Here is a 24,793-nt window from a genome sequence, read left to right on the forward strand (position 1 = left end):
GCAGTTGCTTCAATGCATTTAGGGTTGTGGTCCTGGTCAAGACAATCGCCTGAACTCCAAACTGAATGTCAGAATGGGAAAGAAAGGTGATTTAAGCAATTTTGAGCGTGGCATGGTTGTTGGTGCCAGACGGGCCGGTCTGAGTATTTCACAATCTGCTCAGTTACTGGGATTTTCACGCACAACCATTTCTAGGGTTTACAAAGAATGGTGTGAAAAGGAAAAACATCCAGTATGCGGCAGTCCTGTGGGCTGAAAATGCCTTGTTGATGCTAGAGGTCAGAGGAGAATGGGCCGACTGATTCAAGCTGATAGAAGAGCAACTTTGCCTGAAATAACCGCTCGTTACAACCGAGGTATGCAGCAAAGCATTTGTGAAGCCACAACACGCACAACCTTGAGGCGGATGGGCTACAACAGCAGAAGACCCCACCGGTACCACTCATCTCCACTACAAAGAGGAAAAAGAGGCTACAATTTGCAAGAGCTCACCAAAATTGGACAGTTGAAGACTGGAAAAATGTTGCCTGGTCTGATGAGTCTCGATTTCTGTTGAGACATTCAGATGGTAGAGTCAGAATTTGACGTAAACAGAATGAGAACATGGATCCATCATGCCTTGTTACCACTGTGCAGGCTGGTGGTGGTGGTGTAATGGTGTGGGGATGTTTTCTTGGCACACTTTAGGCCCCTTAGTGCCAATTGGGCATCGTTAAATGCCACGGCCTACCTGAGCATTGTTTCTGACCATGTCCATCCCTTTATGGCCACCATGTACCCATCCTCTGATGGCTACTTCCAGCAGGACAATGCACCATGTCACAAAGCTCGAATAATTTCAAATTGGTTTCTTTAACATGACAATGAGTTCACTGTACTAAAATGGTCCCCACAGTCACCAGATCTCAACCCAATAGAGCATCTTTGGGATGTGGTGGAACGGGAGCTTCGTGCCCTGGATGTGCATCCCACAAATCTCCATCAACTGCAAGATGCTATCCTATCAATATGGGCCAACATTTCTAAAGAATGCTTTCAGCACCTTGTTGAATCAATGCCACGTAGAATTAAGGCAGTTCTGAAGGCGAAAGGGGGTCAAACACAGTATTAGTATGGTGTTCCTAATAATCCTTTAGGTGAGTGTACATGGACCTACAGAGCTGAATTTTTTATTTTTATTTTTTGGTGAACTATACCTTTAAGGGTTAAAACAAATAGAAGTAGATTTTTTTCACAGCTTCATTATGTCTCTTGGATGCACACATACTATAGATACACTGTACATATACTGTATGTACCCTAATTACTTTGTGTGTAAACAGGCTATTAAAGTGTAATAAGAATGTAAAGTAATGGATCTGTGCCATTTGTGTCAGTTTCACAGCGGAGTCAGAGCGTGAGAGAGATGAATGGATGGAGGCAGTTCAGGAGGCCATTGTCGAGGTGTTGTCCAATTACGAGGTGCTGGAGAAGGTTTGGTTTAACAAGTCCAATAGGAAGTGCGCTGACTGTCAGGCTCCTGAACCGGAATGGGCATCAATTAACCTTGGTGTGGTCATCTGCAAAAATTGTTCAGGTGAGAAGTAATTCTGACCATACACAATGATCATACAAAGAGCAAACTTAGAATTGAACGTGGACACACATCGCAGAAAATGACAAAACAGCCACGCCAATACATTTAAATTTGTCCCTATTTTATATTTGTATAGCTAAGTTATAGTTTGAGCAATATACAGACAGTTGAGTGCATAAGTTTGCATCCCTTTTTGTCTTATTAGTATACACACCCCTTTCAGAATACATACATAAGAGATAAAAGATCATACTTTATTTATTTAATACGACCATTCAGAAGCTACGTATCAGATATTTACATACAGTATGTACCACAAGATAAAATAATACCAATTTACACAAATCATCCTCTTTAAATGTTTGAATAAATGAATGAACATTCATATAGCGCTTTCTGACATTACACTCAAAGCGCTTTACATAGTGAAAAGGGGTTCATCTCAACCACCACCAGTGTGCAGAATTCACCTGGATGATGCAACGGCAGCCATAGTGCACCTGTACACTCACTACACACCACCTATTGGTAAAGAGGAGGTAGTAGAGTGATAGAGCTAATTCATGGATTTGGTTGAAATAAACTTGGTTCATAATATACTGTGTTGCCTTGAGTATCAATGAATGTTTGCACCTTTTGGAATAGTACATGAGTCCCTCAAATGTTCTAAGTTAAAAGCTGGATATCAACATCATAAAGCGCTGTTGAGAAGAACTCAAATTTGCTGAAGATGCTAGGAAACCAAATCATTTGCAGTACCTGGAGAATTTTTCTTAAGAACAGTGAGCAGCTTCACTGCTCAGGACAAATCATGGACTCATGCACAACTTTCACAAAACATACAGTCAGTTATAGATCATTGAGGAGGCAACATACCATATTAAGAAACAGTGGATGTAAACTATTGAATTTGTGTAAATTATTTTGTCTTGAGGAATATTTGTAAATATCTGTGATGTCAAGTAGCTTCATCAGGGGCAGTACTAAATAAAAAATGTTATGATCCCTCTTAAGTTTTTTAAATGCTAAAGATCTTGCAGAATCTACAAGGGAGATGAACACTTATCTGTATATGTGAAGTATTTGAAAGATCCTTAGCCGTTTCTTACTCTACTACCCCATTTCTCCTTTCTTCCACTCAGTTTTCTCCAATATAATTGCCTTTCCTTAGATCATTCTGACCACTCTCCAACCCCACAAATGATCTCATTATTTCAGTTATGTGGCCATTTAATATTACATTAGGTCATGATACAGGAGGAAACATTGGCTGAACTTGTGCGAATGGGTGCTGAAGCCATCGAGTGGGAGACATTTTCATGAAATGTGCACCGCAGCCTTCATGGAATCTGTGGCACAGACACTTTAATTAGCTGTGCTTCTGTCTCTAACAATTAGGAGAGAGAGAACAAAAGATAGAGAGAAATAAAGGGAATATAAAGAACAGCTAACAATAAAATGATAGTAAATTGTCTTCGGCGGGAGACAGAGAGTGTCTGAAAGAGAGAGACGGATGAAGTGATTTCCTTTTTCTCACAATCCATCTACACATTTAGTATATTATCTGATGTTCTTCCTTGTTTTTTTTCTCATTCATTTCTTTCTCTTTGTCTCTTTTCACCTTGTCACTCTTTCTCTCACTCACTCTCTGATATCAATTGGGATTGGTGGCTCTGTGACAGATAGTCTGGTTTGTCTGTTTCTTTACACGTGTAATGGCAATAAGCTCTTTAAATCAAACGCTGAGACTGGAGACATTCCTCAAGTGTCGCTGTTGTTACCATAGAAACTCTGAGGAAGCACATTTTTCAACTGTTCATTCCTTTTATTAGTTGGAAACAAAATGATATTTCTCTTGTTAAGATAAAGGTAGTTCACCCAAAAATGCTGAATCTGTCTTCACTTACTCATGTTGTTTCAAAGCACTTTTCTTTCCATACAATGAATGTGAATGGTGACTGAGGAAGAAAGAAGGTCATATGGGGTTGGAAAAACATGAAGATGAGTAAAGGATGACATAATTTCATTTTGGGTGAACTATCCCTTTAATTTGAGATTAACCATTCTGGTGTGGTTGTTTATTTTCTTTTCTTTTTCTTTTTCTTTTTTGTATGATTTTAGAAAAGCAAACGGTGTGTTTAAGGTACTTTTATGTTGTGGAAGTTTTCATAGATTGCACTACAAAACCCTTACTGGGTCCCCTTAATGCACACTCAGACACAAAACATCTTTAGTCCCGTCGGCTTTCAGGCGGCTCTAATGATCTTTGATGGCAAACTGGTACTCTAAAATGCTGCTAATTATGCTAGAAAATCACACACTCCATATTCAAATATGTATTTCTCCCTGCCATGTTTAATTCATCTGTTTCTCGCATAAACAACGACTATGACAGTGCCTGGAGTTCAGCTAAATAAATGTGCCGACCAACAAACACAATTAATTACTTATGATTCATTAGCAATTAATGGCTTTTTGTGCCTTTCATTTGCAATTATAGCTGTGGCAGGCTGGAGAAAAGAGTGTCTGGAAAGGATACGATGAATTTTATAATGAGTGTGAGTTTTTCTGTGTGTGTATCAGATACGAGTCATTATTTTAATACGATTTCAGTTTGAAGCTGAAATTTATTTTTGAGTGGTAGTGAGTCTAACACTGGCTCTACACAGTAACACCAGAGCATCTGTGTATATACAGTACTAACACAGCTTTAAGACATACTGTTATAGTTGTCAATATTTCAGATTAGTGTCTGTTTCCAGGTCAGCATCGGTTCCTGGGCCCCGGTATTTCAAAAGTCTGCAGTATGAAGTTAGACAGCAGCATATGGACCAATGAACTTATTGAGGTATCAATCTGCCTTGATAATCATATTCATGCATTGCTTTTGATGATGCACTCTGTAATATTTCGCTTACAGCACCTTTAATGTATTACACAAGTGAAAGTGTCAGTAATCGGCTGATTGTGTGATCTCAACATGGCGGCCCCCATGACATGAACCTCTCCATGTATAATAAAACAGATTATGTCAGGCTACTGATATGATGGAAGTATTTATCTCATTCAATTGTACATGATTTTAAACATATTTTTCAAAACTACATTCATTTATTCATATGTAAAACATTTTTAATGATGAAAAAATGCTAACTACACCTTTAAAGGATACAGTAGTTCTACCAAAATAGAGGATTCTGTCATCATTTACTCATCCTTATGCTGTTCCAAACCCATATGACTTACTTTCTTCTGTTGAACACAAAAGGAGATGTTAAGGCCTCTGGTTCACTTGCTACAAAATCAAAGAATGAACAGTTGTCATTTACAACAAAATCTGGCCTAAAAGGTGTTTTTGATTTGAGTGGTTTGTCACAGCTCACCAGGGGGACTTTCAGGAAAACTTAATACAAACTGCTAAACACCTCCTTACTGCCATTGGTCCATGTCTTTAGGAGGTGTGACCTGGAGCTCCACCTACTTTGTGGCCAACAGTTAATTCCTGTTTAGTCAGATAAGATCTGTCTCATTATGAACACACTGACATGCAGAGTTACGCTGTTAGCAAGCTGGTGCAAATTTACCTTCATCTGTACGATAGTTCAGAAAAACTGAAAAACTGGGGCCAGTTAAACATTCCTTTAACTGGCCCCATCGTTTTTTGGTCTCTCAATCTACTCAAACACTCAAAATCTACTCAAGGGCCCATTCACTCATGTGCCATCTGCAGCTGAAAGTCATTCACACATTTGCCCAAAATAAGATATGCCTATCATCATCAGCATTAGCGCCATGAATGCACAAGGTAAACATTACAATTTACACATTATCTACTGCATAAACATGCATAAAGTCATTGATAATGCAGTTTAATGTCATATTAGTTGTTTTTTTTTACATATCTTTAGCATCCTTATATTGAAATGTACCTCTAAAACACCTCCCACAGCAGTGTGGCAGGTGTCTAATTGTTAGCAAACAGTACTTTGTTGCTCAGCTGTTTCAAACTTTTTTTGGCTCTGAGCAAAAAAACAAGAAGCCCTTCGGCGTGAGTGTGCTGGGGCCTTTAGGCAGAACATTAGCCTCAGTCACTATTCACTTTCATTGTATGGAAAAAGATGCAATGAAAATACTGTAAGTAGTAACTGAGGCTAACATGTCTTCTTGTATGTCACGAAAGAAAGAAAGTCAAACAGGTTTGGAGTAAATGATGACAGAATTTTAATTTTTGGATAAATCATCCCTTTAAGTGAAATTGATTATTCTCACGTTCTGTCACTCTGTCCACCTCTCTAGCTGTTTTTAGAGGTTGGGAATAAAAATTCAAACAGATTCTGGGCAGCAAATCTACTGCCAGAGGAAGAGCTTTGCAAGCAGCCATCATCAGAGCAGCGAGCATCCTTCATTCGCAGGAAGTACAAGGAGAGGAAGTACAAGAAAGTTCTGGAAGGCCTAAAGACCCAGCAGGAACTCAACAAGGTGTGTGTGTGTGTGTGTGTTTGTGGTGTGTGCGTTAATGTTGGTCTTTGACTTCATGTTAGTTTTTATCAGCCTTATTAAAAGGCCCATTAGGCCAGGAAGAAAATGTTGGTGGTTGTGTGTGTGCATGTGTGAATCTGTTGTTGCTCCTGCTCACCTGGTAGCCCAGGTGTAAATTAGGGTTACCATGGTAACTGGCTCCCACTGATTTACGGAGTAGGTTACCAGGGTTTTACTAAAACCATGGTAAAATGTAATACTTAATCTTTTTGCATAGCAAAGAATAATACACCTAAAATAAAAATAAAATTTTTGGCCTTCAATGAATAGTTCACTCAAAAATTACTTTAAAAAACTTCTGTTAAACACAAATTAAGATTATTAGAAGAATTTCGCAGCTCTTTTGGTCCATTCAATGCAAGTTAATAGTTGCCAAAATTGTGAAGCTCCGAAAATCACATAAAAGCAGCATAAAAGTAATCCATAAGACTCCAGAGGTTTTCCAGTTATATGATTTTCTCTGGTTTTGTCGTCGAAATGTAAACAGGTACGAGCACAACACTTGCGCACATATTATATAGCCGGTTCATAACATGAAACAGGGGAAAGAGATAATAATTTTAGAGAACAATAGGGGCAGACAGGAAAATAGGGAACAAGATCAGGACATGACCTAGAGGATTCGAACCAAGCTCCAACTGATCTTGTATTTGACATTTGACTACCCCCTGCAACACACAGCTCCGACACAAAACACCATGTATTTTTAATGACAGAAATTAAATAAATTGACAATAAATGTAAATAAATAAATTGACTTTGATTATGAATTCATAGGCATCCCCTTGTGTATGCATAATTACCACATTGCTATGCAGACATTTGTATGCGTGTTTTGAATGATCCTGCTGAGTTTGTACGTATTACTATTTCCCTAATCCAGAAAGATGCTATTTTGCTTACCGTCAGCACAAGCACAACTCAAGCCTGCTTTTGTTTCCCAGAGATGAGGGAAAAAGAGAGAGAATGAGAAGGGATGACAGGATTGGACAGAGGAGGGGAAGTGGAACTGTGGATTAGGTATCTGTGTGTGTGACGGGAGCAGCACTGGGCAGTTTTCAGGGCTCTTCTAAAGAAGTTGAACGATCACTAACTGTGTGTGGAGCTAAAGTCAAAGAGAACGAAAAAGAGAGAATGAGGGAGGGAGAAATAGATAAAGAAAATAAGTACATCCAGTGGTGAGATTAGGTTATAAATGTAAGAGTGCATTTGGGACAGAAACATACAAAATGTTCTTTAAACAATCCTCCCCATTTTCAAAGTAGATCCTGAAGTTATCAAGATTACTGTTTGTCAGTGAGTTTTTGCACAGTTGCACAGTACACACAGATGACATTTTCTACTTAAAGTTTGGCATCACTGCTTTTCTTTTTGTGGAATAATACTCCTACACTCCAAATACTCTCATAACTCTGTGACCTCCAGAAAGTCTCTTCAGCATATGTGACCTAGAGAACACTCACACACATGCACACCAAGGGATTCCTCTGTGGTTATGTGTCATTGGAAGAACAATTTTGAGGCCACACAGTCTCTGACTGAAAGGGAACTACTGTAATGCCTTTCAATCAGGGTTATGCACCATTCAGAATTTAATTTAGAATGCCTTTTATATTCCAATTTAATTCTAGAATTTAAATTGAGGTACCAAATAATTGTAAGAAATTCATATAACCACTCTATGAGTGTAGTTTTTAATAATACATTTTATTTTTTAAAAGTTACTCAAGCATGTTTACAGGTATATATTGAAACATTAAATTGTATTAATAAAACATTTTTGGTTTACAATACAACAATTACATTTACATTTGCAATACAACAATTAATAACAATAAGGTTCCATTTGTTAACATAGTTAATGCATTATTTATTAATTTGTTTACCTTAGATAATGTTAGTTTAAAAAACGTCATTGTTAGTTCATGTTAACTAATATAGGTAACTAATATTAACAAATGGAACCTTATTGCAAAGTGTTACAAATGTTTGAAATGCCATCTATAGTAAATTTGGATTTGATTCATATATTAAATTGATATAGCAAAATATGTCCATTATTAATTCTGACTGATGACAAAATATACATTTAGACTATTTATGCCTGTTTAAGAAACAAGCATTATTAGTCAGAATTAATCATATAATTTCATTTCATTCACATGATTTAAATTCAAATTCAACATTCTTCAAGGCGAATACAATTTAATTCAAACTCGTGAATTGAAAAGAAGCCAATTCTTGAATTCAGAAATTTTCTGAAACCTCCTTTCCATAAGTCACATTTGCACGTGTGTGTGTGTTTGTGTACAAATGTCATTGTGATGTGTTTGACAGCTGCAGGTATTTGCATTAGAGTCCTTATGTGTGGATGTGCATGTGTGTGTGGTTTACTGTCTCAGTGTCCTTGTTCTCATTGAATCTGACTTGTTTGAGGGGGATCGATAAGCTTGGCTGGCTCAGGCTGTTTTAGATGAAAGCAGTGTTCGACTGAATTACACTCGCCAGCATACACTCTCTCTCTGTCTCTCTCTCTCTGCTTTTGGAGAGACACACACTATTGTATTTATTGACTCCTTCTCCCTCCATCTCTTTTTAATTGGACTGACTGCATTCTTTATGTGGATGCCCCATTTCCTGTCAATGTTATTCTCTTCCAGGATGCCCAGTAAAAAATTGTGCTGCATGCAACAAATGTATGTTTTTCATATAGCTGCAAAATGAACAGGGCTTCTGACACTGTTGTTTGTTAAAGGTGGGGTATGTGATTTGCAAAACGGCCGGCAGATTTTGAAAATACACAACTCATAAGGTCCTACCTTCTCTCCTCCAACGCTGGCCCTGACTCCACCCATTCGAAAAACATGGACGCGCAATCATGCACGAGCGAAAACTCAGATGCGCGAGAGCGAGCCAGGCTAGCATAGGTTGGAGTTTCTGCATGACGTCACCATTTACCTGCTAAAACCGTCAACATGGCACAACATTCAGCGTTAAGTTGCACCAGATATTATTAACATTCAACAGTCACATAAATCATTAGTATTGTTAGAAAATTGATGTTTTTGAAATGTAAATATATATTGTATAAATATAAAATATATAAAAATATATTGGACGTCCTGGTTGTCACTGAAGTTTATGGCTAAATATAGGGCTGACCGATATAACGTTATCAGATGAGATTGTTATGCGCATCTCGTCAGTAAAGCACATAACATAAAGTGCATTCATTGATTAGTAAATCGCCATCAGCTGCTTTCAGATGGAGCGGCGTATACTACACAGAGCCGTAGTTCACTAACAAGCTGGGCCGTGATAATGAAGGGTAAATTGCCCAGCTTGTCAGTGATGAACTACAGCTCTGTGTAGTAAATGCCGCTCCATCTGAAAGCAGCTGATGACTAACGGACACGCGCCAGGGTGGTGGGGGAGGGGGCATGGTACGACCGTTTGATTGACACATTTTCTGTCCAATGATTCTAGATGGTCTTGAAAATGATCGGCTGGAGTTTTTCGAGTCCTGCCCGTTCCACAGATGATTAAATTGCTTAATTTTCATTTCAGTGCTTCTAATTTACAGCCAGTAAGTGGGTTAGGAATAGGATTTCAAGTTATTTTGAAAAAATGGTCAAAAAAGAAAATCACATACCCCACCTTTAATTCATCTTGTGCTGTCAGTTTAGATGTATTCCCTGTGCATCGGCTTGCGTGTGTGTGTCTGCATACGATAGTTTGTGTTCGCAGTTTGTGTAGCAGTTCTCTTACCGCCACTAATGTTCAATCACAAGGTTAAACAATAAGGTGCTTTCCTGCGGGTCCAGTTGGAGTGTAGTTCAGATTTTGCTGGCTCTGCCAAAATTTTTTTTACTACAAAATAATAATAATAATAATAAAAAGAATTCTTAGCAATAATTTTTTCTAAATGTAAAAAAATATATATTTTTCTTTTAAAACTAATAATTTATTAAAAGGCTCAGCAGTAAGAATTTTTTTCTGCTGGCTCGGTCAGGCCAGTAGTTCAGATTTATACTTTTCTTGCCAACATTTTCACTGCCCCCACCATAAAAGTATTCCTTTTTTTTTTTTTTTTTTGGCAACATGTATGTGTGTGAGAATTTTTTGATTTATATTATTAATTTAACTTTTCTTTAAACAAACATAAAAACAAAACTTGCAACAATCATAGTAAATTGCTTTGAAAAGCTGGAAGTTATGCAACTGTAATATAACAAAATAAACGCTTTAATGTCAAACACACCCTTTTGTTGGAAAAATATACCATACTGTGCAAAACAATACTGATTTGTTTCAAGCTTTCAAAACAGTTTAGTCAAAAACTGTTAGTCAGCTTCATAGTATTACCTTGGTAAGAATTCAACACAACTTTAGTTCAGAATAGTAATATAAAATAAAATACAAATTATCTGAAAGGTATAAAAAGACAAAAAATAAATACATATTAAAGACACGAAAAGAAAATTTGTGGCCAGTTGTAGGAATTATAAAAGGGCCCAATAGGGCCATTGAAAGTTCTGTTAAAGGAATGTTCCGGGTTCAGTACAAGTTAAGCTCAATCGATAGTGTTTGTAGCATACTGTTGATTATCACAAAAATTGTATTTGATCATCCCTCCTTTTGTTTCAAAAAAAGCAAAAATCTGTGTTCCAGTGAGACACTTGCATGAATGGGGGCCAATTTGTGAAGATTAAAATACTCACTGTCTAAAAGTTTAGCCACAATACATGAAGGATATGAGTGTAAACAAAGTGATAAAATCACTTACTAACCTTTTCTGTGTAAAGTTATAGTCAATTTTACAACTTTGTTACCATGACAATGTAACGTCAACAAACCCTAAAATGACAAAAAATGACGATTTATACAACTTAACAGCTCAAATAATGCACAAGTTTTAATAGAAGAATTATTATATGTGCTTTTGATTGCAAGTGTGTTTAAACCCATTCGATTACATTGTAATTGCCTCACTGTAACTGTGATTTTTTTCCTTTTTTTTTTATTTTAAAGAAAAGGAGGGACGAGTCGAATTACATTTTTGTGGTGATCAATATTATGCCACAAATGCTGTTGATTGAGGTCAACTTGTACTGAACCTGTAACATTCCTTTAACTGGCCCCAAATTTTCTCACTTTGGCTCATGAGTAGGCCATCATTTTTGTCAGCTACAATGTAAATCTGTGACAGCTATAAAGTTTTAAAACTTAACGCCATACAATGCAAAACAGTACAGACTATTTTTCAACCAGTTCTAACTGATGTTTTCAAGATGATCAAAAGTAATAATAGCAATTTTGACAAAACCTCAACTGTTGGCAAGATAGATACCTTTAACTTGGTGACATATTTTCATCAGCAGAATTCACAACATTTTTAAGTTTGCAAGGCATAAAAACATGTAAGATTGTTGGAATTTAACAGTTTAAGCACTGGCCCGATGGGGCAAATGGCCGTTCTGTCATCTGGCCCGAAACTTATTGGCACATGTGTCATTGGGCATTCCGTATCTTTTCTCTTTAAAACTAATTTATAACAATATTTTGTTGCCCTCCTCTGAAGGCCCTCTGTGCTGCAGTGGTTCTCCCTGATGTCCTGCAGACCATGGCCCTGGTTTTCAGTGGGGCAGATGTGATGTGTGCGACGGGTGACCCAGAGCACTCCACTCCATACCTACTGGCTCAGAAAGCAGGCCAGAGACTGCAGATGGAGTTCCTCTATCATAACAAGCTCTCAGGTGTGTGTGCTCATGAAACCGTGTCTGTCATACAGTAAGTACAGGACAAAATCCTTTAAAATGTGAACTGATCCCCTAATAATGAAAATCCTGTCATCATTTACTCACCCTCCTTCTTCCTAAACCTGTATAATATTTATTTTTCTGTGGAATGCAAAAGGAGAAATGTTGGTGTCCTGCTTTGCTATGTGCTGATTGGTTAACTGATTGGAGTTGCCCTGATTGGTGCTCAGATTCAAATTGTCATTTTAATTGGCATTATTCACTTGGGAAACACTTAACCCTACCTTCAAACATCTTCTTGAAAGTGTCTATAATTAGCAGTAGTTTGTGTTTTTATGTGCCTAGACTTGATTGCATTGAACTGTCATTACATTGCTAATTTGGGCCTTTTAAAGGAAGTGTACCAACTATTCTAATTAAGCCATCTGTTTTGCCAGTGTTACATTGCCAATTTTTGTTAAACTCACATTGTAACGCCAGCAGTACAATATTCGTGTAACCTCTAAATCTGTGTGGAGTTGTGGCCTCATTAGCTTAATGTCTTGAAAATGTGATTCCCAGTCGGATAATCCAATCATGATCTTGCACGCGCACCCAAAAATTTTAACTTTGTCATAATTTACTCATCCTCATGCCGTTCAACACAGTATTATTTTCTTACGTTTAATACTAACGAAAGATCCTAGACTTAATGTCCGATATACTTTTTTTCATACAATGAAAGTGAATAGTGATTTTAAATACCAAGCTTCAAAGAAGCATCGTACGAGAGGTATTAAATCATAAAAGCTATGTATGTCTTCAGAGGAAATGGAATACAATGTACATGTTGTATGGAACCTGTACACTATTCTACATCTTCTGAAGCCATACGTTGGCTTTGTGTGAATATCAGACCCAACTTTGTCATTATTCACTGATAATCTTTCCCACTGACAGTGCTCTCAAACATAAACTGGTCAAAGGGTGAACTTTTTAACCTATGCAATTCCTGAATTTCCTCAATAACTTGCCACAAGTTTTATTGTTCTCTTGGATTACTATTTTCTAAGGAAAAAATACACACATGAATACATTTGAATATATTGCTTATGCAGGTTCTCAATTTGCATGTTTAAGGCATGTGTGCAGAGATTGCCAAAATAGACTTCTCTCCATCCTGTCTCATTATCACTTTTAATCCCTCTCATTTAAACAGAAAGGTATAAGTAGCTGGAGGGAATAGATGGATGGATGGAAAGATCCCTCAATTAAAAGGCTTTTAAATTAAAGTTATTTGAACTTTTTCCATGTTGGGCACTGGAAGTGCATGATAAAATCTCAACGGTACGTTCGGCCCTCCTGAACAAAATTTAACCTGAGCATTGTGGCTAATTGAATCAGAATGTGATAAGGTAGAAGGCAGAAAAAGTATTTAATAGGAAGGCAGTGGGAAAATGGGAGAGCAGATGAAGAGGTACAGTAGAAAAAGGGGTGCATGGAGAGTAATCTTCTAACCTTGAACCTCCTTGTTTCAAGAGAAGTTTTGCCTGCCATCGGAGCAAATAACCTTGGGGAATGAGATATTCTGTTAAAATGCAATGTGTTAAAAGTACAGCTGAAGCTTTTTTAACACCTTGGATGAAGACTGACCAGTTATCATGAAGCTTCTGAGGTTAATAGTTCTTAAATTTAAGTAGAAAGAACTACAAACAAACTAGAATCATGAACTGGGTTTGCATATAGTGCATCTGATATCCACACAAACAGAGTTCCAGTCTCCATCATATTATAGGATTATTCCTAATCAGATGTTCTTCTGTTTTTCTTTTGATTTCTCTCTGCATAGATTTTTCTAAGGTGGAGGCAGCATTTGACAGCAGTTTTTCGACCGATGTTTGCTCTTTCATGGATGGATATCTCTATTGCTCTGTGAATACAGGCAAGTCCACTCTGGACAGGAAAGGAAGACCTGGTGAGTCCATCCATTATTACATGCATCCATCCAGAAAATCACCTCCTCATTTGTGCATTCATCCACATAGTTACTTATTTTTAATATTCATCTGCACATCCTGTTTATCTCCCACCAATGGCTGGAAATTTTTCCATCATATTTGCAAAACATGGAAAAATACTCACACAAGTACACTATCAATCTAAGAATCCTTTCCTTACACTAAATCACCACAAAGATCCTCTTCTTTTAAGGCTGTTTAAAATGTTTATTCAGAGCTTGTCATCTCCCTTTCGTCTTTCTGGAATCCACGGTGCTCATGCTGTTCTTCTGCCTGACCACTCCAGATGTTCGGAGGAGTTGTGTCTGGGGATAGGGCCGGGAAAGTGCCCTACATTAAGCTGGACTCTTGGTGGAGTAATTTACGCATCTGGAGCTCATGTTCCATTGTAGGGTCTCGTTTTTTCCCCCAGCTCATCTTCTTTAGGATCACGAGAGACATCTGTCTCAAGCTGTGGTTACCCGCTTTAGTGCTCTTCCTCTTTTCCCCAATACCAGTGTGTGTGCTTACGAGCACTGGAAATAATAAGCAAGATTTTTTAATTAGACTTGGATAGTTTAAAGGCTCTAATGAAGCTGTTAGTAACTTATAAGTAAATGTGATGACCATTGGACACTTTAAAGAATATCTGGTATGCCAGTTATTTTGTCTATAAATACTCAAAACTGTTCAAACACATACAAGTGGTGTTATACAAATAGTGATATGTCCCAGTATGTGTTATTAAAGTACTGGAACTAACTGTTGTTTAATACTAAATAGATTTAGATTTATGATGCATCTCGGGTGATCCGATCACATGTGGTCAGACGAGACACATCGCTGTTTATACCTGGTCACATAAATGCATCTCCTGTGACCACTTGTGGTCAGATTTCGAGGGGAGGTTGTCTTATTTTATTATGACCTACATGTGTTCTTGTGCTTGTATATGTATTCGCTTTTTTATTTTTCGTTTGGATGGTTATTTGCTTTTAAATCCTTTTAAACTCTAGTTTTAATGCAGAAGGTGAGGAGGGGTGGCGTGCAGGACAGATTAGGGTTTACTCCTCAAATGCAATGTGGACACATGTGTTTTTGACTTCCTTTGTATGTGTTTTTTGTGATCGCAAAAATCCATTGTATGTGTTTTTCCGATCGCAAAATGTTTCAGATCCCGTTTATACACGTGTAGATAGCACTGACCATATGTGATTGGATCACAGAGACACATCTTTTTATTATTTATTTATTTAAATATTCTCCCAATTTGGAATGCCTAATTCCCACTACTTAATTACTGCTTCTGAGACAGTCAATCCACTCATCTTATCACGCTCGTTGTGCATGACACCACGGGGCCTCCCAGCAAGTGGAGGCTCATGCTACTCTCCGCAATCCACGCACAACGTACCATGCCCCATTGAGAGCTAGACCACTAATCGCGACCACAAGGTTACCCCATGTAACTCTACCCTCCCTAGCAACCTGGCCAATTTGGTTGCATAGGAGACCTGGCTGGAGGCACTCAGCACACCCTGGATTTAAACTCGCGACTACAGGGGTGGTAGTCAGCATCAATACTCGCAGAGCTAACCTGGCCCCAGCAAACGACATGCATCTTCATACCAGGTGCAAATGGGGTCATTGTTCTTTGTACAAAGGATCTTGGAAATTGGATGAGAATCTGAAAACTTCCCTTAACTGCCAGTTGTGCATCTCAGCTTTTTTGTGGCTGCACCAAAGTTTTCAGAACTTTAGAACCAAGTCAAACTTCACCTTTCCCCTTTTTTGAAACTGTCTTGGGTTTTTTGGTTCTATTCTGCTCAGAAATAGTAGCAACTAAATAACCAAAAATAGTTTTAGACTTTGTTTTATTGTCTGTGCTGGTTTACTGCTCAAGAGAAGCATTGTCCTGCTGCCTCCACTCTGGCCTTTTATTATTTATTGATTTAGTCATTTTGCCCTCTTGAATAAAATGTGTTACATGACTCTCATCTCAAGAATTGTGACAGTAGAGCCAATAAATACCTTATTTCATTCATTATAAAAAACATCAAAGTGTGCGAGCAGAGTAATGGTGTCGTAAGAGTAGAGTTCCCTCTGAAATATTCAGAGGCACTACTTAAACAGTACATTTAAACTTGTTTAATCATCAGGAAAATATTGCTTGTGCCTTTCCAAAAAAGGATTTTTTTTTTCAAAGCTCTTCCATTCAGGTTGCTTTAAAGCCTTTTACGCTAATGGTCTAAAACATTCTATATAAAAACCTAGTTTTAATAATTGATGCGTCCAGGGGATTTTAATAAAAGCACTGTCTGTTGGATCTGAGGCTGTCCAGTCATTGCACTGACTTCACCCCTAAGGGCGCCGATGTACTAGGGAATGCTCAGATGCAACGTTTGACGCATGGGAATGCGAAAGGCCCGTTTGGAAGGCATATACCAGCGGTAAGAGGTGGTTCAGTTTTAAAACAAGCGGCTATCCAGTGGCTATCATGGTAAGAGATGGCAATCTTAATTATAGCTTTTCAACAATTTACCAGTAAACACTGAAACACTTCTCCAGGCTCTCTCTGTTCAATATCTGTCTTTGTAGCCTGGCTGAGAAACATAATAATGGACATGAAATAAATACACTGCACATATAAAGTTTGTCCAAACGAAATGTTGACTGCACCCGTCTGAGATATCTTCACATATTCTAAGATATCGGATATATTAACCTATCTGTCTGTAGATCCAGGGTCTCACATATCATGCTCTTATTTTTGTGCAGTGATAACTTAGACTCCAGTTTACCCCCTTTCCTTGTTTATTAGTTCGGCCGGTAGGGTCCCAATCTCAACTCAACAAAGTTAAACAAAAGCTTTTATACATTACATTTATGAACACATACCACAATAATTATTTATTTCCTTTTGATAGGTTTAAATTGTATTCTAAGCAAAAAGTCCCTGTTTAAAGCAGATCACAAGCATTAAAATTACTTTACAAACAATTACAAAAAACAGTCGTAGCTGGTCCTGGTTCCTCACTTCACAACTAGAATTTTTTAATTCTGAATTCTGGATAGTAGAGTTTTCCAGACATTATTATGATACTTGTGATATATTAATCACAGAAAGAGAGTTTGTTTTCATCAAAAATCCCCGGTCTTACGTACTTAGCCCAAAAATGTTAATTACAGTTGCAGCAAAAGTAAACTTTTGGTCACGTGACTGGGCGTCACTATCATAGGCACTTGCATTTTTCCTCTACATCCTTCAGATGCACCATTCCCATTAAAATCAATGCATTCCCTGCATACTCTGACACAGCCTAAACTCTAGGCACTCTTAGTTGTGGTGACATTTTTTGACCTTACCTTTTATTACAATAATAGCATTGCTGATATATAATCTCTCACCCACTGGAGAACAATTGCCTAATTTGCAAAGTGCAACATTTTCAAGCTTTTTATAAAAACAACAGAAGTCTATGGTATGTCCAGTGGAGATATCTTTGAGTGTGTGTGTGTGTATACGTAGTTAAAGTTTTCCCTAGAAGTGAGCTAAATCTAATAAACCCTCCCTTTGTGGACATGTTGGAACGTCCTCATTTAGAAATTCCATCCACACGTACAGTAGATTAAATTATTATTTTTTTTCTTCTAAAAGTACAAAAATATTTCTTATAAGGTTTGGGTGTGAGGTTGGGGTAAGTATCTAATAATTATGATTAGCTTCATATAAAAATAGTAAAAGTCTATGCCTCTATGGTACAGTTTGTCCTCATTCAGATATGCTTGGAGAGTGTGTATTTGTATTTGTCTGACTGCACCGAGCTTCCACTGACACCCGCAGTGGAATCATGCTTTTAGGGGAAGTGGAGAAAACAACCACATCTGCTCCTTTATAAATCATGCAGCGGTATTCCTCTGTGTGTGTGTATTTGTGAAACACCCCATGCTCTATAGGGGATAATGTATCTAAAACAAGCTCCCATTGCCTGTCACTGTTGGTAGCTGTGTCTCCGAGCCGCGGCAATTTCTTAATCGAGACTCATTCATTTCTTTCATCTGGATCAATGTTGTGATCCTTTCATAGCAAACAATGTCCATCCGCAAATGAAAGAACCCCCCATGAGGTTCCGCCTGTGTAAATGATGAATCAAGATTATTTTGAGGCACGACCGTCGATGACTAAGCCTCTGAACTGTGTCTTGCCTGGCTCCAGACTCACATAAACATTAATCATTTTACTCATACACCATACGAAAATGCTCAAAACGCTTTGAAAATTTTACCTTTAGTGTTTATTTCTCATGTGTCAAAACAGTTTTATTGTGCTGCAATTTAGAAAAAAAAGGTTATTTATTGTATTCACTAATATAGAATTGGTGTAACAGTTTTTAGGATACAACCCAATGTTTTACAAGTACAGAAAATTTATTTCCAGTAATTTGGTGATTGCCAGAGTAGTTTCCAGTAGTTTGGTACCTTGATCTTATGGGAACTGATAATGATTTTAGGTGCAATTATGAAAATGTTCTTTAGCTGAGTGACATTTTTTTTCCAAGCTGAGTGAAAGAACAACTTTTGTTTACTGAAAAGAGAAGAATGAGGGGCTGTATCTGTACATATTTGTCAGATGTGTGTCTTTGGTCGTTGCGTGTTGCTGTTTTTTCAGTATCTTGTGCCATGAGCGCCATGTTTTGAAGACACCACATCAAGTTAAAAAAGTTTCAAGGGCCATGCATATACACCGATCAGCCACAACATTAAAACCACCTGCCTAATATTGTGTCCCCCTTATGCTGTCAAAACAGTCCCAACCCGCATCTCAGAATAGCATTCTGAGACTATATTCTTCTCACCACAATTGTACTGAGCGGTTATGTGAGTTATCGTAGACTTTGTCAGTTCTAACCAGTCTGACCATTTTCTGTTGACCTCTCTCATCAACAAGGCATTTCTGTCCACAGAACTGCCATCGCTGGATGTTTGTCGCTGGTGTGAGTGAAAATCCCAGGAGATCAGCATTACAAAAATATCCAAACCAGCCCATATGGCACCAACAATCATCCATCACAGGGGTGAGACAAAACTGTGACTCGTCATTGAAGAACACGTTTTGCCTGTCCTGTCTGGTGCAGTGAAGGCGACGTTGTTGCTGGTGATGTCTGGTAAGGACCTGCGTTACAACAGGCCTACAAGCCCTCAGTCTAGTATCTCTCAGCCTATTGCGGACAGTCTGAGCACTGAAAGAGGCATTGTGTGTTCTTTGGGCAGTCGTTGTTGCCACCCTGTACCTGTACCTGTGATATTCGGATGTACCGATCCTTTGCGGGTGTTGTTACACGTGGTCTGCCACTGTGAGGATGATCAGCTGCCCTTATCCCTGTAGCACGTCTCACAGTACGGACATTGCAATATACTGACCTGGCCACATCTGCAGTCCTCATGCCTCCATGCAGCATGCCTAAGGCACATTCACGCAGATGTGCAGAGACCCTGAGCATCTTTCTTTTGGTGTATTTGAGAGTTGGTAGAAAGGTCTCTTTAGTGCCTAAGTTTTTATAAGTGTGACCTTAATTGCCTACCATCTGTAAGCTGTTATGGCACTTTTCCACTACATGTTACGGTTCGACTCGCCTCAACTCTACTTGCTTTACATTTCTAAGCTTGCATTTCTACTGCAGTTTAGTGCCACAACAACGTGGGTGGGATTATAGGCTGATCGTCATAGATGTGCAACCTCTACTGTCGTGACATCATCTTAAAAACGACACAAATGGACCAAAACAATAACACAACCACTAGCTGTTAGCTACTAGCTCATTGTGCTGCATAAAGCAGTTGTTGCATGGGGATTTTTTCACACAAGTTTAACAGTTAAATTGACCTGGTTGTTTTAGAAGCAAGCTTCCAGTAGCTGGTCAACTAAATAAAGTGAAGATTTCAAGCCGAGTATAGAGTTAGCATAACAAAATATACTATCCTCCATTGTGGGTGCGTCCAGGGCACTCTCCCTCCCAATGCTTGCCATTTGGTCGAACCACTTCCACTTTTCCTAGTTTTCCAAGTTTTTTTACTTTTTCCTACAGTACACTGTTGGTAAGTCCAGTGGTAGCTGTGTACGGCCAACAGCTAAAACACTTCCTGAGAGACATTTTAGTTTTGCGGTGATTCTTTCTTCGCTAACGAGTGGACAGTCTGCACCTCGTTTATGACCATGGCATGGTTTTGACGTCACATTTAGTATCGGCTCGGCTCTCTTGGAACCTTGTCCGAGGTGGTACTAAAAAAATTATCAGGTACCAGGTACTATCCATAGTGGAAAACCTCAAAAAAGCTAGCAGAGAGTTGTACCCTGCAGTGGAAAAGCCCCATTAGTGTCTTAACGACCGTTCCACAGGTGCATGTTCATTAATTGTTTATGGTTCATTGAACAAGCATGAAAAACAACCCTTTACAATAAAGATCTGTAAAGTTATTTGGATTTTTACAAAATTATCTTGAAAATACAGTTTCCTGAAAAAGGGACGTTTCTTTTTCGCTGAGTTTATAAATATATATAAAGGACCACTGCTCTAGACAGCACATTAATCTCTGGCCTGTCTAGCCATGTAACCTTGGATGATTAAAGGGTTAAAGAAAGCCATGGCCTATGGGTTTGTAGAAATAACAAAACAATTATTTACATCCCATTCAATGATGTACTGAAGATGTGTTTGTTGTCAGTGTGTAAATGTGTAAACTTTCCTTGCAGATTGTGAATGCAAATCTATACATTGACTAATGACTGAACGATTCTCTCATTATTCATCACAAGTTTTTCAATACAGAAAAGCACAGCAATGATCATTTTCATAAAATATTAGGCTAAGACTGACTATCGGGACAAAAGGCATCCTGACTGTCAGTCAGGACGCTGGACTAGACTCGTAAAACCGTGAAATTTTTAAAATGGTTTCAAGTCACATAAAGACTCATGAGCAGACATGGGTCAAGGTTGTTGACTAGTCGTCCAAAAAGCATATCTGTTTTTTAGCAGTAGTGCTTTAGCCCCGAAAATTTGTGTGAAATGTCCGCTTCTACGATGAGTTTTCTCTTTCAAGCTAACTAACAGTTTGAAGAGGATATTGCTGAAAAAATGCATTGAAGTCAGTATATTTATTGCAACTTTCCTGACTTCTAACATATACGGTTTAATGGTACATACTTTTGAATGTAACTCTAACTTGAGTACTGATGTTTGTTAATTTCCCAATAATGGAAGAATGCACATTAAAGGGATAGTTCTCCAAAAAAATATGATGATTCTCTCATCATTAACTCACCCTCATGCTTGTGCTCTGATAAACACAAATGAAGAGTTTTAGAAGAGTTTAGCTGTTTTAGGTCCATTCAGTGCAAATGAATGGTGGCCAGATATCTGATGGTCAAAATATCACATAAAAGCATCATAAAAGTAACCCATATCATTCCAGTGGCTTAATCAATATCTTATCTTCTAATCAACCGGTTTTGGGTGAGAACAGAGCAAAATGTAATTCCTTTTTTACTATAAATGTTAATAGCAGTCTCCTTGGCGATAATTTTTCCAAGGAGGAAGTGTAATCAAGCTTGAAATCATGATTGTGCCTTGAGATGGCAATGGCAATATGTACAGTGAAAAGGAGTTCTATTTTGGTTTGTTCTCATGCAAAACCAATTGGATCGCTTCAGAAGACCTTGATTAAACCACTGAAGTCATATGGATTGCTTTTATGATGCATTTATGTATGGACCAACAGAGCTGAGATATTCTTCTAAAAATCTTTGTTTGTGTTCTGCAGAAGAAAGAAAGTCATACACATCTGGGATAGCACGACGTTGAGTAAATAAACAGATAATTTTCATTTTTGGGTAAACTGTTCCTTTAAGTATGTTCAACTAGACCGACAATGTTTTTGTCTGCATTCTCATGCTTGCATAAAAGGTTTCTGGCCTTAATTGGCATGCTGTACTTTAGCTGTTTAGCAGACAAATTGCATAGTAAAACCTTTCTGGAACGATTGCATATGTAAATATATCCCCTTTAAAGCACCGCCGCTAAATATACACATGCTTTTTGCCATTTGTTCATGTCCTGCACTGTTTTTGAGCATCCCACCATGAGCATTGTGTTTTTAAGATGAGGTGTCATGTAAAAAAATGTTCCAACTTTTTAACATGTGTACCAAAACCCCAGCAATCTGTTCCGTTCCACTGAGCTCCATCTAGATGTTTTGGAATGCAAGAACGCATATTGTAAACACCCCCTAAGAAACACATCTGGTCAGGGTCATGTGAACTCCAAATCAGCCTAATTATATAGGGCTTCCTTAAGACATATGAGTCGACTAGTCGTTCAGAAAACCCACTGACTAGTAGCTTTTGAATATATGTAGTTTTGCACATCCTTCTGATGAGATTGAAGCACACAATGTGTCTGGACCTCTGGCCCACATTCAATATAAATCTAATGGCAAATGAAAAGGACATCTCTCTTTCCTTGTCTCTATGCCTTAATATAGTAGTTTTCTGAGAAGCACTGATTCATAGATTATATATCCACAAAACCTTGTAAACAAGAAAATGAAAAGACAGTGACAAGAGGGTTTCTGTGTACACTCTGTGGTGGCATTTGAGCTGGAGAGGTTCAGACAGGTGAGGTGAAGAGGTTTAAGGGAAATAAATACCATCTATTTATTGTAATGCACCACATGCTTTACTCAGAGACAGCCACTTTAGGTGTTTTTTGATAATAAATGCCAGCTTTCTGTGGATCTATTTGCATGTGTATGTATGTGACATATCATGTATTTTGGTGATGTTGCCAAATATCATCTCTGTCAACTGAAGTTTCTTACTGATCAACACTTTTGTTTTGTACTGTCAGTTTAAAACAGGGGTCTTTTCAGGCCAAGGCCCTCTTGGTGAATAGAGAGAACAGGAATCCCCTACTGTATTTCTGTTTAACACATACTTTCTTTTTTTTCCACAAAAAGTGCTTTGAGATCCAGCAATAATTGGCAGTTCAGCTGCAGTACACCTGCAGACCCCCTAGTGGGCTTTGACCCCCTGTTGAAACCCCCCCTGCTTTAAATGTTAGTCAGAATAGTCAAAGATTGGAAATTACACCTCATGACACATGGAGAGTCTCTTCTCGTCCATATTTTAATGTTTCTTTACCCCAGTCCTGGAACTGCAGTTGTTCCAGGATTAATGAAGTGCCAGCATAAGCTGAATCAGGTTAGGCATTGCGGCATTGAAACAAAATGTGTCAGTGGAACAGAAGGTTGGATTTAAGATCCACTGCTCTGTCTAATAGCATCACAACCACTAGCAGCAGTGCTCATTTTCACCAGAGAAATGAAGATGAGAATGAACATCTAGTTCTGACATTGTTTTGTTGTTGTGTTTATGAGGAAATGGGTCAAAGCAGATGGTAAAATGTGTGAGCTATGGACTAGATTAAACTGCCCATGTTGTACCTTATTAGGTAAAGAAATGTATAAGGGAATTAGTTGCGTTCGACAACCATTCTAAATTAGATAAATGACAAATAACTAGATTATTTGTCTTTAATAGATTCTCCACCACTGAAATCATAACACAATGTCTAGTTGTATCAGCTCACAATTTCTACTGTAAGGAATTAGCTTTAATAAGTAAATTATTATTAATTCACTTATTGGAGTGATATTATTCTCATGTTTATTGAAAATAATATCACATGTATTTAGGTACAGCTTTGAAGCTAAATCTTTTAGAAACAGGGACGAGATTATTTATCAAAATATACCACAGTCAAATTGTCTTTGAATACAGACAAACTTTATTGCTATTCTAAACATAAATCTAATCTAACACATATATACATGATGAGACAGGTTGGTGAGTTGTGACAGAATGTGAAATAACAGTATAGTGAAGATGAACTCTACGGAGTCTATCAACAATGCCTTAATTTCATCCTTCTTTGAGTCTACATCGATTTGCTATCTTTGTGGTGTTTCCTTGCATTCGTTGAAAGGTTCGGAAAGGTTCTTGGTGCTTGGTGCGAAAGTTTGTTCTGTCAACGTTTTGATCTTTTTGTGACAGAATTTATTGTCTGTATGAATGGTGAGGTTAGCTGTGAAGCGAGGCCTTCTCACTCCTTCTCAGGACGTCGAGTCCCGAGTTCCCTTGGATCTCACATGGGAGGACCTGGCCTTCAGCAGAGCAACCAGACGAAGCACGTGCAGGCTGAAGAAGAGCAAGCGAGGAGAGCAGAGAGCAAGAGGACGAAGAGTCAAGAAAAAAGGAAGAGAGCAAGAGAGACAAGATTTCTTCCAGTTTGGAACTATTTGAACTGAGATTGGCTGCATCCCCCAAAGGTGTCCTGCGCCAATCAGAAGTGTTGTAATTAGCTGTCTTGTCTGACAGTTGAGTTATGGTCCTTTATTTCAGACTCTTAAAAATATCCCGCTCAAAAATAGTGCATATTTAATCATGAGCTTTTCTATCTTGAGAATGGTACAAGATACATGATATTCATTGTCATCAGATGTTCGTCATACACAAACAAATGTTTACATACTAAACATGACATGTTTTTATGGATGTTATACGTGTAGGTAATAAAATATGAAAATTTCTGGTTACAAAATTATATTGGTTTTACACATCATGGCATTTTATCAAGTTAAACCTTATAGTTACCATTCTTACAAATTTAAAGATTATATTTATCAATTATATGTGATTGCACATCGCTACACACATTTTAAAGAGTTCCATCAGTCTATAATCCTTAATTTGTTAGGTACAAACATTACCACAGTTCAAAGTGATTATCAGCATTATCTAGCAAGGCTAGATTAAGATGAAATGTCTTAGAGTTTTTAGTGGTCCTTGTAACCTTACAAAAGAGAAGTCTGCTTTAACTGTGTGTG

The 24,793-nt window shown here is 38.0% G+C and overlaps 1 protein-coding gene across 1 annotated transcript in view; it reads left to right on the top strand.

Moving 5' to 3' along the window:
• The window catches only part of LOC127651108 (arf-GAP with Rho-GAP domain, ANK repeat and PH domain-containing protein 2-like), a 125,162-nt gene that overhangs the window by 61,712 nt on the left and 38,657 nt on the right, over positions 1-24,793 (top strand). Inside the window, exons 11-15 of the mRNA XM_052136824.1 lie at positions 1,377-1,576; positions 4,339-4,424; positions 5,873-6,055; positions 11,697-11,871; positions 13,703-13,828. Of these exons, the coding sequence (XP_051992784.1) occupies positions 1,377-1,576; positions 4,339-4,424; positions 5,873-6,055; positions 11,697-11,871; positions 13,703-13,828 (770 nt within the window). The remainder of the gene's footprint in view (positions 1-1,376; positions 1,577-4,338; positions 4,425-5,872; positions 6,056-11,696; positions 11,872-13,702; positions 13,829-24,793) is intronic.

Source organism: Xyrauchen texanus, chromosome 1, assembly GCF_025860055.1.
Source record: "Xyrauchen texanus isolate HMW12.3.18 chromosome 1, RBS_HiC_50CHRs, whole genome shotgun sequence".
Taxonomy (NCBI): domain Eukaryota; kingdom Metazoa; phylum Chordata; class Actinopteri; order Cypriniformes; family Catostomidae; genus Xyrauchen; species Xyrauchen texanus.